Consider the following 19,046-nt stretch of genomic DNA (forward strand, 5'->3'; position numbering starts at 1 on the left):
TTTTTTCATATAAGTAACATAAATAACTCAACTTCCATAGCTTTTAAATAATTTTAGCAACATTAATTATGCTAACAAGTCTCTTTTAGCCATTAGCTTTTAACAAATTCCTATGCAATAGAACATAAAAAATAGCCATACCTACTTCTCTTGGCTTGAAGTTAGATTAAAGTCCTCCCATTGAAACACTGCATCTAAAATGAACTGTAAAATCAATATGGACTTTCTGGCTGCAAGCTCCTTTCTCGTGAAGAAAGGTCCTATAGCGAGCACCCTGCCTGTCCCCTCAACCCTGGTTAGAAGATAAGGGAATGTTGTAGTAAAGGTGGATGGCAGCTGACATCAAATTGGCAGAAAGTCTGCAAGTTATGTTACGACTGTTAAATAGGCCACATATTTTTTTCAGTGGCAAATCCAGTTCAACAGACTAGAAAAGTATTTACATGTACCAGGTAGTTTACACTGGTCTCAGCAGATAAAAGAAACCTTCAAGCAGCATGTCTTCCCCCCAAGTCATCATCTTCACTTAGATGTGGAAAAAGCAACTATTAGCAGCTAACATAATTATGTAACTGCACATTGAATGAAAACTTTTCAGTAAACTAGGCACCTGATGAACAAATGTGTTAATCTCTTGAATGCCCCTCAACTCCATGATATTACATAGAACCTTTTCCGTCACGAAAAGTTGCAAAACAAAGCATATCACTTCAAATTTCAGTTGACATAAAGAACCAAATAAGGAAGCACATTAGCTTCAACCAGTATTCTCTATACATTTCGGTACCTTATTAAGATAGTTTATTTGTGAGCCAGTTACTTTCAGGATGCCGGAGCAAGGGCAGTGTCAGTGAGCAATCCTTTTTTATTGTAGAAATTTTACGTAATATATCTAAATTGACTTAAAATACAACATGCTTTTAAGGGAGAGTCAGGTACCACGACTTCCTGTCCATCTTTATAATGAAGTTTTATAAAGCTCGATCTGCAATTTTTTATTATTGAATTCTTATTTAAATGAATACATAACAAAATGTTAATTGAAGATTCTTTATTCAATATTTATTTCTTCAACAAATTCAAACAACGATAATGTCAACACTAGTGGTTGACAAAAACATTTTACAATGTAAAAACACACAATACTAGCTAAAGCAGCTTCCTAAACAACTGAAAATTCCATACAAAATACAGCAACGAGTCTTGGAGTGTAAATTACTGCAAAGCACACAATAAGTAGGTCTTGAATAAAATATGAACATGATATGAACCAATCTGAACTAATTGAAAAAGACAAGAAGCATGTTATAGGTACAAATCATACAAGTTTAAAACCAACAGGGTATATTAAATACAGAAAATGACATGTGTACAATCGCAATTTAGTTTTAATTCTGAACTGCACAAATTTATATTCCAAGTAAAAATTCAGATAGTATAGGGATAGGGTTAGAAGAATTGTGTAATTTTTCTTTCTCTTTTTTACATTATGCAATGTCAAAAAAAATTGTCCAGAAATATTCCCTGACGTATACATACAGGATTTGTTCAGATATATTCCCTGACGAATACATACAGGATTTGTCCAGATTTATTCCCTGACGAATACATACAGGATTTGTCCAGATTTATTCCCTGACGTATACATACAGGATTTGTCCAGATTTATTCCCCGACGTATACATACAGGATTTGTCCAGATATATTCCCTGACAAATACATACAGGATTTGTCCAGATTTATTCCCCAACGTATACATACAGGATTTGTCCAGATATATTCCCTGACAAATACATACAGGATTTGTCCAGATTTATTCCTTGGCATATACATACAGGATTTGTCCAGATTTATTCCCTGACGTATACGAACAGGATTTGTCCAGAAATATTCCCTTATGAATAAAAATAATTACAGTGAAATGTTTACTGATATCAACTTAGACGTCATCATCTTAGTTTTTAGTCAAGTGCTAATAACAGCCTATACCCTTATCTACTCTACAAGCGTATGACAGGAGGTTTTACAGACAAGGTCAATATTCTGTAAATAAAAAATTTAAATGGAAAAACTGCTGAAGTTAAAGCGCTTATTGATGCACAATCTTGAATAAACAAGTCTACATATGACTCATTTTACATTAGAACTACCACAAAATTTATCATAAATAAGCATGAATTATGTTTTACATGAAAACCATAGCATTACATAGCTCCAACATAAATGGGGTGTACTTTATGTTTACCAGTTCCAACGAACAACACCAGAGGAAAAGTTTAAATGCTTTATACTTGAGCTTGTTTTTAATATACATTGTTCATTTTGGTCTAATTTCTTTTTATGTTTAAACGCTGTTGTAATTATTTTTACAAAATTTAGTGTTCATAAAGACATGATGATATAAATCCTTTCCTTGTTTTAGGTACCTCGGAACATCATAATATTTATTTATTAACGTAGTGACCTTTTTAATTATTTATATACATCAATGTGTCATGAGTTGTAGCAAAACACTCTCACAAAATTAAAGCAGAACAGTAATGGCTCCATTCTAATTCAGCTCCAGGATCATGTTTGTTTATGTTTGCTTGACTCACAACATCACAAGTGGCAAAGTTCAGTTTATACACATATACAGTCAGGCAAGCGAGTCTCGGTGTTTCTACACCACAAGTGTCTGTTCCATCACGCCCTTGTCTCACAATAGCTGACTGATGAGCTCTCAGATTCTGCACCAATCAGCTCTCAGTGCTGTGACCACTTGATTGACTTCAGGTCGATTCCTTCCTGCACCATCTCCCATAGTGGGCTGTAATAACCAGATACAGGCACGGTGAAACAGAAATCCATAGAAGTATTGATTGCATATTTTATTGTGCACATTGTGTGTGTTTGTGCTGTAGCATATTTGTGTGTGTTTGTGCTGTAGCATATTTGTGTGTGTCTATGCTCGAGCATATTTGTATGAATTCAAATAGCATCAAATAAGTGTGTGTTTATGCTCGAGCATATTTGTATGAATTCAAATAGCATCAAATTAGTGTGTGTTTATGCTCAACATATTTGTATGAATTCAAATAGCATCAAATTAGTGTGTGTTTATGCTCGAGCATATTTGTATGAATTCAAATAGCATCAAATTAGTGTGTGTTTATGCTCGAGCATATTTGTATGAATTCAAATAGCATCAAAATAGTGTGTGTTGATGCTCGAGCATATTTGTATGAATTCAAATAGCATCAAATTAGTGTGTGATTATGCTCGAGCATATTTGTATGAATTCAAATAGCATCAAATTTGTGTGTGATTATGCTCGAGCATATTTGTATGAATTCAAATAGCATCAAATTTGTGTGTGATTATGCTCGAGCATATTTGTATGAATTCAAATAGCATCAAATTTGTGTGTGATTATGCTCGAGCATATTTGTATGAATTCAAATAGCATCAAATTAGTGTGTGTTTATGCTCGAGCATATTTGTATGATTTCAAATAGCATCAAATTTGAGTCTGTTTATGCTCGAGCATATTTGTATGAATTCAGGTAGCATCAAATTATATGTGTTTATGCTTGAGCATATTTTTGAGTTTGTTTATACCATAGCATATTTGTGTGAATTTAAGTTATAGCATATTTGTGTGTTCATGCTGTAGCATATTTGTAGGAATTGAAGTTTTTGCATATTTGCTTGCGTATATGCTGAAGCATATATGTGTCTTTTTATTCTGAAGCATATTTGAGTGTGTTAATCCTGTAGTATAATTGTACATGTTTATGATGTAGCATAATTGCGCGTGTTTATGATGTAGCATCATTGTGTGTGTTTATGATGTAGCATATTTGTGTGTGTTTATGCTTAAGCATGTTTGTTTGTGTTTATGCTCAAGCATATTTATATGAATTCAGAAAGTATCAAATTTGTGTGTGTTTATGCTGTAGCATATTTGTATGAATTTAAGTTGTAGCATATTTGCTTGTGAAAATGCTGAAGCATATTTGAGTGTGTAAATGCTGTAGCATAATTGTGTGTGTTGATGCTGTAGCATACTTGTGTGTATAAATGTTGTAGTATATTTGGTGTTTTTATGCTGAAGCATATTTGAGTGTGTAAATGTTGTAGCATACTTGAGTGTATTAATGCTGTAGTATATTTATGTGTTTTTATGCTGAAGCATATTTGAGTGTGTAAATGTTGTAGCATACTTGAGTGTATTAATGCTGTAGTATATATATGTGTTTTTATGCTGAAGCATATTTGAGTGTGTAAATGCTGTAGCATACTTGTGTGTATTAGTGTTGTAGTATATTTGTGTGTGTTTATACTTTGAGTGTATTAATGCTGTAGTATATTTATGTGTTTTTATGCTGAAGCATATTTGAGTGTGTAAATGCTGTAGCATACTTGTGTGTATTAGTGTTGTAGTATATTTGTTCGTGTTTATGTTGTAGTATAATTGTGTGTGTTTTATGCTCTAGCATATAATTATGTGCATGTTAATGCTGTTGCATCATTGTTTGTGTTTATGCCGTATCATGTTTGTGTGTTTATGCTGTAGGATAATTGTTTGTGTTTATGCTGAATGCAGGAATGAAATCCTTTCAGGAAAAATCTGCATGCTTACCCTCCCGAATGCATGAATTTCTCTTAATTACATTTAACTTATTTCTTTTAGCTTGTTTGTGACAAAAGCCGCCATCTTAAGGACACCCTTAGACCATTGAACCCAGATCTTCTTTGGGTGAAAGGCACCCTCACCCTTTCATAGGTTCAATGCATGAACATCTTAAAAGCCCTCTTCATAAACCAATAACCGATTAAACAGACTTTTGGCCACATGAGGGGTTTAATAGGACAACAACAGTATCACAACATACACCCCACACAAAAATGCCTATAATTTCTACCTCATTTCTCTTAATCTTGTGACATGCTCCACACACTTTGCCGCTGTGTAATCTATCTCATCTTCTGTTGTGAATCGACCTATCCCAAACCTGAAATACACAATTATATCACTTCTATATAAAATTACAATTTAAAAAAAAAAGTTCCCTCTTCCAATCTTGTGAAGGTGATAAGCGTTTAGACTTTCATATTCTGGATCAAGGGGTTCTGAGTTCAATGAGTGCTTGGTGGCTGCATATGAACAGATAAATAAAAGACTATTTACACTACAGTCAAAACCCACTGACTGGGTATTGCTTAGCTCGAATTTTCATTGGCTCCAACTGGATGTAAAGGACAGATTTTGTTTTTATCTTGCCAAGCATTCCATCTTTGGTAGGTATCAAGAGGCTGATCCCTGGAATATTGAGGTAACAGGTTAGGCTTTACATGGATCAGGTATACACTTTGGTGGTTGTACAGCTTGAACTAACATGCTACATTGACAAAATCCTCATTTCATCCTTGCCTTGCAGAATGATCACAGTTACAAGCTTTATATGGTAAAAGTCAGCTGCCACATTGTCCATATGAGTTCATAACTAGGGCTAAAAGTCACAATATTATAAAATATGCTGATCATTTGTCTTTCAAAGGGCACAATTAATTAAACAAGAGCCGTCGTAAGACAGCGCGCTCGACTACGCCGCTTTGACTTAGAATACAATAACGATGTAATATTACCAAGTTTGGTCTCTTTATGTCAAACCTAACTAAAATTATTTGATACATAAGGTGACTTCGATGCTGCCCTCCCACCACCAGGATATGGAGTTATGTAACCTCATTGGGTGATGGTCCTGGACAATTGTGTGAAGTATTAAGTCAATTGAATGAAGGGTATAAAAGTTATTAATAAATATCCCAACCTGCCCTAAAACTTTAACCTAAGTTCTATAGTCAATCAGGGGCCATAATTTGTATAAAAGATAATATGCAGTTATCTAACCTCATTATGTGATGGCTCTGAACAACTTTGTGAAGTATTAAGTCAATTGAATGAATGGTATTGGACTTATAAGTGAAAATCCCAACTTGCCCTAAAACTTTAAAGGGGCAACAGGACTATATAAACCTCCAGGTGGCGCTGGGGCAAGCTTTTGTATAATTTTATGCATGTTTCACTTCAGGGACACTTTTTTCAAAATTAAGCAATACCTACAAAGAGTTTAGACCTGAAACTTTGCAGGCATGTAGAATGAAGGTTACACCAATGAAAAGTCCTTTATTTGTTTTTCAAAGATAACTAGAAACATGATTTTGAGAAAAAAAATCTGTCAGATTGAAAATTTGAATTTGCCGGGGGGAGTTGCTTATTGGTGTTCTGAGGGTTATGAACGTGCTGGTGTTTACATTCCTAGCAGCTTGCTTGTAGCAGACGATCTGCCTCACTATCAAATACTGTAGTAACAAAAGTGAACAAACCTTGATAAGTTTTTATTCCACATGTTTTAAGCATATCCAGAAATTATTGATAGATATCATCAGCTTCATATGCTACATTTTCAATCTGATTGTTTTCTATGATATTTACACTTTTTCCTTTTTAGTAATTCTGGTGAATCTTTCCCAGGTTTAAATATAGAACACTCTTTTCATATTTGTCTTTTTTTTAAAAAATCATGAATTTCATTGCTTCAATGTTATTTACTCCTTCACTTCTCTATCACAGCCTTTGTCATCATTACAAATGTATATATCCCATGTAAAATGAATATCTCCTATTGGTCTTCAGTCATGTAAACTATATGTCTGTCTTTGTGCTGATTATTTTATTCCATATTTTCTTATTCTTCCCAAAGTAATTATTTTAAAACACGGCAGAGCCTAGTTCCATGACTCGCAAATGTTCATGTATGTCTGTGTTTGAGTTCCCTCCTTTTTGACTCAAATGTGAATTTCTTTTCCTGTTATCAATACACAAACCAGATTCCAGCCAGTGACATTTAATTATCAATTAAAGGTGTCAACACTATCTTAATTATGGTATGGCAGACTATACTGTATCCGGGCTAACTCGGTTACAATAAGGTGAATTTGTACTAGGGTTGTGGATGCATTCAAGAAAGCATTATTATAGTATGTTGGCAATATAATAAGTTTTGGATTCCAAACTGAGAATAAACCTTGCTATTTTGGACTGGAATGAGAATGTAGATTTTAAACATTTGAGAGGGATGTCCCATACAGAAAAAAGATCTAGTCAAACTTACAAAATGCCAGTTACGAACAGGAAAATAATCATTTCAAAGAAAACATCAGGAAAACTTTGCTTGGTCATCTTTAGTTCATATAGCAGATAGTAGTGTGGGGAAATACATCGTCTGCTCTGATCAGCCCTGTTTGTTTACATTTCTCCAGGGTGTGCTAAAGAAAGAACACTGAGTTTAACCGACAGGTACATAGCTGAGAGAATTTACAATAAGCCACTCCCCATTTACTCGCTGCCGGGGCAGCCAATGTTGCCCCTTTAACCTGCCCTAAAACTTTAACCTAAGTCAATCAGGGGCCATAACTTGTATAAAGGATAATATGGAGTTATGTAACCTCATTGTGTGATGGTCCTGAACAACTGTGTGAAGTATTAAGTCAATTGAACAAAGGGTATAGAAGTTATTAATAAATATCCCAACCTGACCTAAAACTTTAACCCGAGTTCCATAGTCAATCAGGGGCCATAACTTGTATAAAGGATAATATGGAGTTATGTAACCTCATTGTGTGATGGTCCTGAACAACTGTGTGAAGTATTAAGTCAATTGAACAAAGGGTATAGAAGTTATTAATAAATATCCCAACCTGACCTAAAACTTTAACCCGAGTTCCATAGTCAATCAGGGGCCATAATCTGTGTAAAGAATAATATGGAGTTATCTAACCTCATCATGTGATGGCCCTGAACAGCTGTGTGAAGTATTAAGTCAATTGAATGGAGGGTATTGGACTTATAAGTGAAAATCCCAATTTGCCCTAAAACTTAAACCAGACGCCGACGCTGGGGCGAGTAGAATAGCCCACCTATTTTTCGAATAGTTGAGCTTAAAAGTATATATTTCTCACCTAAAACAGCCCAAATATACCCCTTTATCGAAACACATCAGCTTTAACGCAAACAATCTTATTTATTACCTTACTTTATTTTGGTTGTGCTTTAATCTTGATAGATTCTTCACCCTAAGTGGTTAAGTATGTTTTCAGTAAACAAATGTGGATATTGTTGTGTGTATCATCTTATTAATCCATAATATTATTAATCCATAATTCCCCTTAAATGGGAAAACTCCTTCACTGGTATCTGTCAACAAAGAGTAGAAAATTGCCAGTAACAATGGTGGCATCTGGGTGGTCTTGTACTTAAAGGCTTGTCATGTTAATGAATGTCAATATCCTGATGGTCAAGTATAGAACACCTGCATGAGGGATGATGATCATACCACAAAAAATATAAAGTACATGTACGTCAGTTAAAAAAACTAGTCAATATTCAAAATCTCAATGAAAGTTAGACAAATATTCAGGAAATATCATCCAAAGGTATACACTATTTATACAAGAAGCTTTATACTGTAAGATTGACATCTTTCTTATTGTAGACATTGTACAATTATAATTTGCCAAATAATTTGCTGTTTATAAGCTACTTGCCAGATTACCTGATAAAGGAGTAGACAAGGTACAACACTACCCATGAGCTGTATAAGCTACTTGCCAGATTACCTGATGGATGAGTAGACAAAGTACAACACTACCCATGAGCTGTATAAGCAACTTGCCAGATTACCTGATAAATGAGTAGACAAGGAACAACACTACCCATGAGCTGTATAAGCTACTTGCCAGATTACCTGATAAAAGAGTAGACAAGGTACAACACTACCCATGAGCTGTATAAGCAACTTGCCAGATTACCTGATAAATGAGTAGACAAGGTACAACACTACCCATGAGCTGTATAAGCAACTTGCCAGATTACCTGATAAATGAGTAGACAAAGTACAACACTACCCATGAGCTGTATAAGCAACTTGCCAGATTACCTGATAAATGAGTAGACAAGGTACAACACTACCCATGAGCTGTATAAGCAACTTGCCAGATTACCTGATGGATGAGTAGACAAGGTACAATACTACCCACAAGCTGTATAAGCTACTTGCCAGATTACCTGATAAATGAGTAGACAAGGTACAACACTACCCATGAGCTGTATAAGCTACTTGCCAGATTACCTGATAAAAGAGTAGACAAGGTACAACACTACCCATGAGCTGTATAAGCTACTTGCCAGATTACCTGATGGATGAGTAGACAAAGTACAACACTACCCATGAGCTGTATAAGCAACTTGCCAGATTACCTGATAAATGAGTAGACAAGGTACAACACTACCCATGAGCTGTATAAGCAACTTGCCAGATTACCTGATGGATGAGTAGACAAGGTACAATACTACCCACAAGCTGTATAAGCAACTTGCCAGATTACCTGATGGATGAGTAGACAAGGTACAACACTACCCACAAGCTGTATAAGCTACTTGCCAGATTACCTGATGGATGAGTAGACAAGGTACAACACTACCCATGAGCTGTATAAGCTACTTGCCAGATTACCTGATGGATGAGTAGACAAGGTACAGCACTACCCATGAGCTGTATAAGCTACTTTCCAGATTACCTGATGGATGAGTAGACAAGGAACAACACTACCCATGAGCTGTATAAGCTACTTGCCAGATTACCTGATGGATGAGTAGACAAGGTACATCACTACCCACAAGCTGTATAAGCTACTTGCCAGATTACCTGATGGATGAGTAGACAAGGAACAACACTACCCATGAGCTGTATAAGCTACTTTCCAGATTACCTGATGGATGAGTAGACAAGGAACAACACTACCCATGAGCTGTATAAGCTACTTGCCAGATTACCTGATGGATGAGTAGACAAGGTACAACACTACCCATGAGCTGTATAAGCTACTTGCCAGATTACCTGATGGATGAGTAGACAAAGTACAACACTACCCATGAGCTGTATAAGCAACTTGCCAGATTACCTGATAAAAGAGTAGACAAGGTACAACACTACCCATGAGCTGTATAAGCAACTTGCCAGATTACCTGATAAATGAGTAGACAAGGTACAACACTACCCATGAGCTGTATAAGCAACTTGCCAGATTACCTGATGGATGAGTAGACAAGGTACAGCACTACCCATGAGCTGTATAAGCTACTTTCCAGATTACCTGATGGATGAGTAGACAAGGAACAACACTACCCATGAGCTGTATAAGCTACTTGCCAGATTACCTGATGGATGAGTAGACAAGGTACATCACTACCCACAAGCTGTATAAGCTACTTGCCAGATTACCTGATGGATGAGTAGACAAGGAACAACACTACCCATGAGCTGTATAAGCTACTTTCCAGATTACCTGATGGATGAGTAGACAAGGAACAACACTACCCATGAGCTGTATAAGCTACTTGCCAGATTACCTGATGGATGAGTAGACAAGGTACAACACTACCCATGAGCTGTATAAGCTACTTGCCAGATTACCTGATGGATGAGTAGACAAAGTACAACACTACCCATGAGCTGTATAAGCAACTTGCCAGATTACCTGATAAATGAGTAGACAAGGAACAACACTACCCATGAGCTGTATAAGCTACTTGCCAGATTACCTGATAAAAGAGTAGACAAGGTACAACACTACCCATGAGCTGTATAAGCAACTTGCCAGATTACCTGATAAATGAGTAGACAAGGTACAACACTACCCATGAGCTGTATAAGCAACTTGCCAGATTACCTGATGGATGAGTAGACAAGGTACAATACTACCCACAAGCTGTATAAGCTACTTGCCAGATTACCTGATGGATGAGTAGACAAGGTACAACACTACCCATGAGCTGTATAAGCTACTTGCCAGATTACCTGATGGATGAGTAGACAAGGTACAGCACTACCCATGAGCTGTATAAGCTACTTTCCAGATTACCTGATAAATGAGTAAACAAGGTACAACACTACCCATGAGCTGTATAAGCTACTTGCCAGATTACCTGATGGATGAGTAGACAAGGTACATCACTACCTACAAGCTGTATAAGCTACTTGCCAGATTACCTGATGGATGAGTAGACAAGGAACAACACTACCCATGAGCTGTATAAGCTACTTTCCAGATTACCTGATGGATGAGTAGACAAGGAACAACACTACCCATGAGCTGTATAAGCTACTTGCCAGATTACCTGATGGATGAGTAGACAAGGTACAACACTACCCATGAGCTGTATAAGCTACTTGCCAGATTACCTGATGGATGAGTAGACAAGGTACAACACTACCCATGAGCTGTATAAGCTACTTGCCAGATTACCTGATGGATGAGTAGACAAGGTACATCACTACCCACAAGCTGTATAAGCTACTTGCCAGATTACCTGATGGATGAGTAGACAAGGAACAACACTACCCATGAGCTGTATAAGCAACTTGCCAGATTACCTGATGGATGAGTAGACAAGGTACATCACTACCCATGAGCTGTATAAGCTACTTGCCAGATTACCTGATAAATGAGTAGACAAGGTACAACACTACCCATGAGCTGTATAAGCTACTTGCCAGATTACCTGATGGATGAGTAGACAAGGAACAACACTACCCATGAGCTGTATAAGCTACTTGCCAGATTACCTGATGGATGAGTAGACAAGGTACAACACTACTCATGAGCTGTATAAGCAACTTGCCAGATTACCTGATGGATGAGTAGACAAGGTACATCACTACCCATGAGCTGTATAAGCTACTTGCCAGATTACCTGATAAATGAGTAAACAAGGTACAACACTACCCATGAGCTGTATAAGCAACTTGCCAGATTACCTGATGGATGAGTAGACAAGGTACAACACTACCCATGAGCTGTATAAGCTACTTGCCAGATTACCTGATGGATGAGTAGACAAGGTACATCACTACCCATGAGCTGTATAAGCTACTTGCCAGATTACCTGATGGATGAGTAGACAAGGAACAACACTACCCATGAGCTGTATAAGCTACTTGCCAGATTATCTGATGGATGAGTAGACAAGGAACAACACTACCCATGAGCTGTATAAGCTACTTGCCAGATTACCTGATAAATGAGTAAACAAGGTACAACACTACCCATGAGCTACCCACAAGCTGTATAAGCAACTTGCCAGATTACCTGATGGATGAGTAGACAAGGTACAACACTACCCACAAGCTGTATAAGCAACTTGCCAGATTACCTGATGGATGAGTAGACAAGGTACAACACTACCCATGAGCTGTATAAGCAACTTGCCAGATTACCTGATGGATGAGTAGACAAGGAACAACACTACCCATGAGCTGTATAAGCTACTTGCCAGATTACCTGATAAATGAGTAAACAAAGTACAACACTACCCATGAGCTGTATAAGCAACTTGCCAGATTACCTGATGGATGAGTAGACAAGGTACAACACTACCCATGAGCTGTATAAGCAACTTGCCAGATTACCTGATGGATGAGTAGACAAGGTACAACACTACCCATGAGCTGTATAAGCTACTTGCCAGATTACCTGATGGATGAGTAGACAAGGTACATCACTACCCATGAGCTGTATAAGCTACTTGCCAGATTACCTGATGGATGAGTAGACAAGGTACAACACTACCCATGAGCTGTATAAGCTACTTGCCAGATTACCTGATGGATGAGTAGACAAGGTACAGCACTACCCATGAGCTGTATAAGCTACTTTCCAGATTACCTGATAAATGAGTAAACAAGGTACAACACTACCCATGAGCTGTATAAGCTACTTGCCAGATTACCTGATGGATGAGTAGACAAGGTACATCACTACCTACAAGCTGTATAAGCTACTTGCCAGATTACCTGATGGATGAGTAGACAAGGAACAACACTACCCATGAGCTGTATAAGCTACTTTCCAGATTACCTGATGGATGAGTAGACAAGGAACAACACTACCCATGAGCTGTATAAGCTACTTGCCAGATTACCTGATGGATGAGTAGACAAGGTACAACACTACCCATGAGCTGTATAAGCTACTTGCCAGATTACCTGATGGATGAGTAGACAAGGTACAACACTACCCATGAGCTGTATAAGCAACTTGCCAGATTACCTGATGGATGAGTAGACAAGGTACATCACTACCCACAAGCTGTATAAGCTACTTGCCAGATTACCTGATGGATGAGTAGACAAGGAACAACACTACCCACGAGCTGTATAAGCAACTTGCCAGATTACCTGATGGATGAGTAGACAAGGTACATCACTACCCATGAGCTGTATAAGCTACTTGCCAGATTACCTGATAAATGAGTAGACAAGGTACAACACTACCCATGAGCTGTATAAGCTACTTGCCAGATTACCTGATGGATGAGTAGACAAGGAACAACACTACCCATGAGCTGTATAAGCTACTTGCCAGATTACCTGATGGATGAGTAGACAAGGTACAACACTACTCATGAGCTGTATAAGCAACTTGCCAGATTACCTGATGGATGAGTAGACAAGGTACATCACTACCCATGAGCTGTATAAGCTACTTGCCAGATTACCTGATAAATGAGTAAACAAGGTACAACACTACCCATGAGCTGTATAAGCAACTTGCCAGATTACCTGATGGATGAGTAGACAAGGTACAACACTACCCATGAGCTGTATAAGCTACTTGCCAGATTACCTGATGGATGAGTAGACAAGGTACATCACTACCTATGAGCTGTATAAGCTACTTGCCAGATTACCTGATGGATGAGTAGACAAGGAACAACACTACCCATGAGCTGTATAAGCTACTTGCCAGATTATCTGATGGATGAGTAGACAAGGAACAACACTACCCATGAGCTGTATAAGCTACTTGCCAGATTACCTGATAAATGAGTAAACAAGGTACAACACTACCCATGAGCTGTATAAGCAACTTGCCAGATTACCTGGTGGATGAGTAGACAAGGTACAACACTACCCATGAGCTGTATAAGCAACTTGCCAGATTACCTGATGGATGAGTAAACAAGGTACAACACTACCCACAAGCTGAATAAGCAACTTGCCAGATTACCTGATGGATGAGTAGACAAGGTACATCACTACCCACAAGCTGTATAAGCAACTTGCCAGATTACCTGATGGATGAGTAAACAAGGTACAACACTACCCACAAGCTGTATAAGCAACTTGCCAGATTACCTGATGGATGAGTAGACAAGGTACATCACTACCCACAAGCTGTATAAGCAACTTGCCAGATTAACTGATAAATGAGTAGACAAGGAACAACACTACCCACAAGCTGTATAAGCAACTTGCCAGATTACCTGATAAATGAGCAAACAAGGAACAACACTACCCATGAGCTGTATAAGCAACTTGCCAGATTACCTGATAAATGAGTAAACAAGGTACAACACTACCCACAAGCTGTATAAGCTACTTGCCAGATTACCTGATGGATGAGTAAACAAGGTACAACACTACCCACAAGCTGTATAAGCAACTTGCCAGATTACCTGATGGATGAGTAGACAAGGTACAACACTACCCACAAGCTGTATAAGCAACTTGCCAGATTACCTGATGGATGAGTAGACAAGGTACAACACTACCCATGAGCTGTATAAGCAACTTGCCAGATTACCTGATGGATGAGTAGACAAGGAACAACACTACCCATGAGCTGTATAAGCTACTTGCCAGATTACCTGATAAATGAGTAAACAAGGTACAACACTACCCATGAGCTGTATAAGCAACTTGCCAGATTACCTGATGGATGAGTAGACAAGGTACAACACTACCCATGAGCTGTATAAGCAACTTGCCAGATTACCTGATGGATGAGTAGACAAGGTACAACACTACCCATGAGCTGTATAAGCTACTTGCCAGATTACCTGATGGATGAGTAGACAAGGTACATCACTACCCATGAGCTGTATAAGCTACTTGCCAGATTACCTGATGGATGAGTAGACAAGGTACAACACTACCCATGAGCTGTATAAGCAACTTGCCAGATTACCTGATGGATGAGTAGACAAGGAACAACACTACCCATGAGCTGTATAAGCTACTTGCCAGATTACCTGATAAATGAGTAAACAAGGTACAACACTACCCATGAGCTGTATAAGCAACTTGCCAGATTACCTGGTGGATGAGTAGACAAGGTACAACACTACCCATGAGCTGTATAAGCAACTTGCCAGATTACCTGATGGATGAGTAAACAAGGTACAACACTACCCACAAGCTGAATAAGCAACTTGCCAGATTACCTGATGGATGAGTAGACAAGGTACATCACTACCCACAAGCTGTATAAGCAACTTGCCAGATTACCTGATGGATGAGTAAACAAGGTACAACACTACCCACAAGCTGTATAAGCAACTTGCCAGATTACCTGATGGATGAGTAGACAAGGTACATCACTACCCACAAGCTGTATAAGTAACTTGCCAGATTACCTGATGGATGAGTAGACAAGGTACATCACTACCCACAAGCTGTATAAGCAACTTGCCAGATTAACTGATAAATGAGTAGACAAGGAACAACACTACCCACAAGCTGTATAAGCAACTTGCCAGATTACCTGATAAATGAGCAAACAAGGAACAACACTACCCATGAGCTGTATAAGCAACTTGCCAGATTACCTGATAAATGAGTAAACAAGGTACAACACTACCCACAAGCTGTATAAGCTACTTGCCAGATTACCTGATGGATGAGTAAACAAGGTACAACACTACCCACAAGCTGTATAAGCAACTTGCCAGATTACCTGATGGATGAGTAGACAAGGTACAACACTACCCATGAGCTGTATAAGCAACTTGCCAGATTACCTGATGGATGAGTAGACAAGGAACAACACTACCCATGAGCTGTATAAGCTACTTGCCAGATTACCTGATAAATGAGTAAACAAGGTACAACACTACCCATGAGCTGTATAAGCAACTTGCCAGATTACCTGATGGATGAGTAGACAAGGTACAACACTACCCATGAGCTGTATAAGCAACTTGCCAGATTACCTGATGGATGAGTAGACAAGGTACAACACTACCCATGAGCTGTATAAGCTACTTGCCAGATTACCTGATGGATGAGTAGACAAGGTACAACACTACCCATGAGCTGTATAAGCAACTTGCCAGATTACCTGATAAATGAGTAGACAAGGTACATCACTACCCATGAGCTGTATAAGCAACTTGCCAGATTACCTGATAAATGAGTAGACAAGGTACATCACTACCCATGAGCTGTATAAGCAACTTGCCAGATTACTTGATGGATGAGTAGACAAGGAACAACACTACCCATGAGCTGTATAAGCAACTTGCCAGATTACCTGATGGATGAGTAGACAAGGTACATCACTACCCATGAGCTGTATAAGCAACTTGCCAGATTACCTGATGGATGAGTAGACAAGGTACAACACTACCCACAAGCTGTATAAGCTACTTGCCAGATTACCTGATGGATGAGTAGACAAGGAACAACACTACCCATGAGCTGTATAAGCTACTTGCCAGATTACCTGATAAATGAGTAGACAAGGTACAACACTACCCATGAGCTGTATAAGCTACTTGCCAGATTACCTGATGGATGAGTAGACAACGTACAACACTACCCATGAGCTGTATAAGCAACTTGCCAGATTACCTGATGGATGAGTAGACAAGGTACATCACTACCCATGAGCTGTATAAGCTACTTGCCAGATTACCTGATGGATGAGTAGACAAGGTACAACACTACCCACAAGCTGTATAAGCTACTTGCCAGATTACCTGATGGATGAGTAGACAAGGAACAACACTACCCATGAGCTGTATAAGCTACTTGCCAGATAACATGATGGTTTAGTAGACAAGGTACAACACTTCCCATAAGCTGTATAAGCTACTTTCCAGATTACCTGATGGATGAGTAGACAAGGTACAACACTACCCACAAGCTGTATAAGCTACTTGCCAGATTACCTGATGGATGAGTAGACAAGGAACAACACTACCCATGAGCTGTATAAGCTACTTGCCAGATAACATGATGGTTTAGTAGACAAGGTACAACACTACCCATGAGCTGTATAAGCAACTTGCCAGATTACCTGATGGATGAGTAGACAAGGTACAACACTACCCATGAGCTGTATAAGCTACTTGCCAGATTACCTGATGGATGAGTAGACAAGGTACAACACTACCCATGAGCTGTATAAGCTACTTGCCAGATTACCTGATGGATGAGTATACAAGGTACAACACTACCCATGAGCTGTATAAGCTACTTGCCAGATTACCTGATGGATGAGTATACAAGGTACAACACTACCCATGAGCTGTATAAGCTACTTTCCAGATTACCTGATGGATGAGTAGACAAGGTACATCACTACCCATGAGCTGTATAAGCTACTTGCCAGATTACCTGATGGTTGAGTGGGCTGTGTAAAACACTGCCCATAAGCTGTATAACCTACTTGCCAGATTACCTGATGGATGGAAAGGCAAGGAACAACACTACCTGTATAGGGTTTATGCTTACCTAAATGATAAGTCAATAAAGTACAACACTGCAAGTGAACAGTATCAGGAACCTGCTGGTTTAACTTATAGATGAGTTGGAAGAACACAAGCTACTTGCCAATTTACCTTATAGATGAGTTGGAAAGACACAAGCTACTTGCCAATTTACCTAATAGATGAGTTAAAAAGACACAGAATACCTGGCAAATTTACCTTATAGAGGAGTGGGCGAGGTCGTCGTCAGCACCAATAGCTCGTAACACATAGGAGGGTTCCAGTGAGGCGGACGTGCAGGCACTTGAAATACACCAGGTTTGATGGAGCATATTAAAAAATCTAACATTATGGCTAACAGCTTTGTTACTAGAATGTTATATTACATTTTTTTCAAAATCTTCAATAAAAAAACAGAAATCTCTCATTTCACAAACAAACATTTCTGAAAGTGTTGTACTGTATAAAGTTTTATTTATTTCATAAATCAGTGTTTGTTTGTATCTGTATTTTACAACTTAACTTCCTTTATCTTTTTACTTTTTCCTATTACAGATATTTTTCATTAAGTTTTCCATTACGGTGGCATTATGGAAAGCTTAAAACAAATTCCATAAAGACAGTTGTTTTTGTAATAAAACACAGACGTCAACCGCCTATAAATGTCTCTTTTAGTGCAACAACATTTGACAATGGGAAACAGAAAAAAATGTATGGAAAAGCATAAAACGCTTTAAACAAAAACAGGCATACATACACAATAAATACCTTGTGTGACCTGAACTTGAACATAGCTGGTTGTAACATGAGCTCTGTACATCGTCTCAATATGAAGAACAATTGAGGCGTGTTATTTCATAGTCCCTCAAACAGTTTACAAAGTATTGACCTGACACGAAATGTTATATTATAGTCATATGACCTTTGACCTCAAAGTGTGACATTGACCCCACTTGTTGCAACATGCACTCTGCACATTGTTTCAATATGGTGAACATTTACGTCGGGCTATTTCAAAATCCTTTAAGCCGTACAAGTGATATGGAGCTGACACCAAATATAGTCATATTATAATAGTCACATGACCTTTGACGCCTAAGTGTTATATTGACCTTAAACCAACCTAGTTGTAACATGTGCTCTGCACATTATTTCAATATGGTGGATGTTTGTGGGTAGTAATTTCAAAATCTTTCAAGGGATTCAAGAGTTATGGAGCGTACATGATATGTTGTCATATGACCGTAGACCTATAATTGTGTCCTTGATCCTGAACTGAGCCATTAACTGACTGTTTCAATATGATGAACATTTGCAGCACATACTTTAGAATCCTGTGGTTCAAGAGATATGGAACAAAAATGAAATGTAGTCATATGACCATTGACCTATAAGTGTGATATTGACCTTGAACCGAGCTGGTTATATCATGCATTCTCCACATTGT

General features: G+C 38.2%; 1 protein-coding gene across 1 annotated transcript in view; it reads right to left on the reverse strand.

Annotated features, from left to right (window-relative positions):
- Nucleotides 1-1,036: 1,036 nt before the first annotated feature.
- LOC128244698 (cysteine desulfurase-like) overlaps nt 1,037-19,046 on the reverse strand; it is a 31,121-nt gene continuing 13,111 nt past the window's right edge. Inside the window, exons 11-13 of the mRNA XM_052962741.1 lie at nt 17,819-17,902; nt 4,908-4,997; nt 1,037-2,809 (exon numbers count right to left, since the gene is read on the reverse strand). Coding sequence (XP_052818701.1) covers nt 2,746-2,809; nt 4,908-4,997; nt 17,819-17,902 — 238 coding nt within the window. The 3' untranslated portion in view covers nt 1,037-2,745. The remainder of the gene's footprint in view (nt 2,810-4,907; nt 4,998-17,818; nt 17,903-19,046) is intronic.

Source organism: Mya arenaria, chromosome 8, assembly GCF_026914265.1.
Source record: "Mya arenaria isolate MELC-2E11 chromosome 8, ASM2691426v1".
Lineage (NCBI taxonomy): Eukaryota > Metazoa > Mollusca > Bivalvia > Myida > Myidae > Mya > Mya arenaria.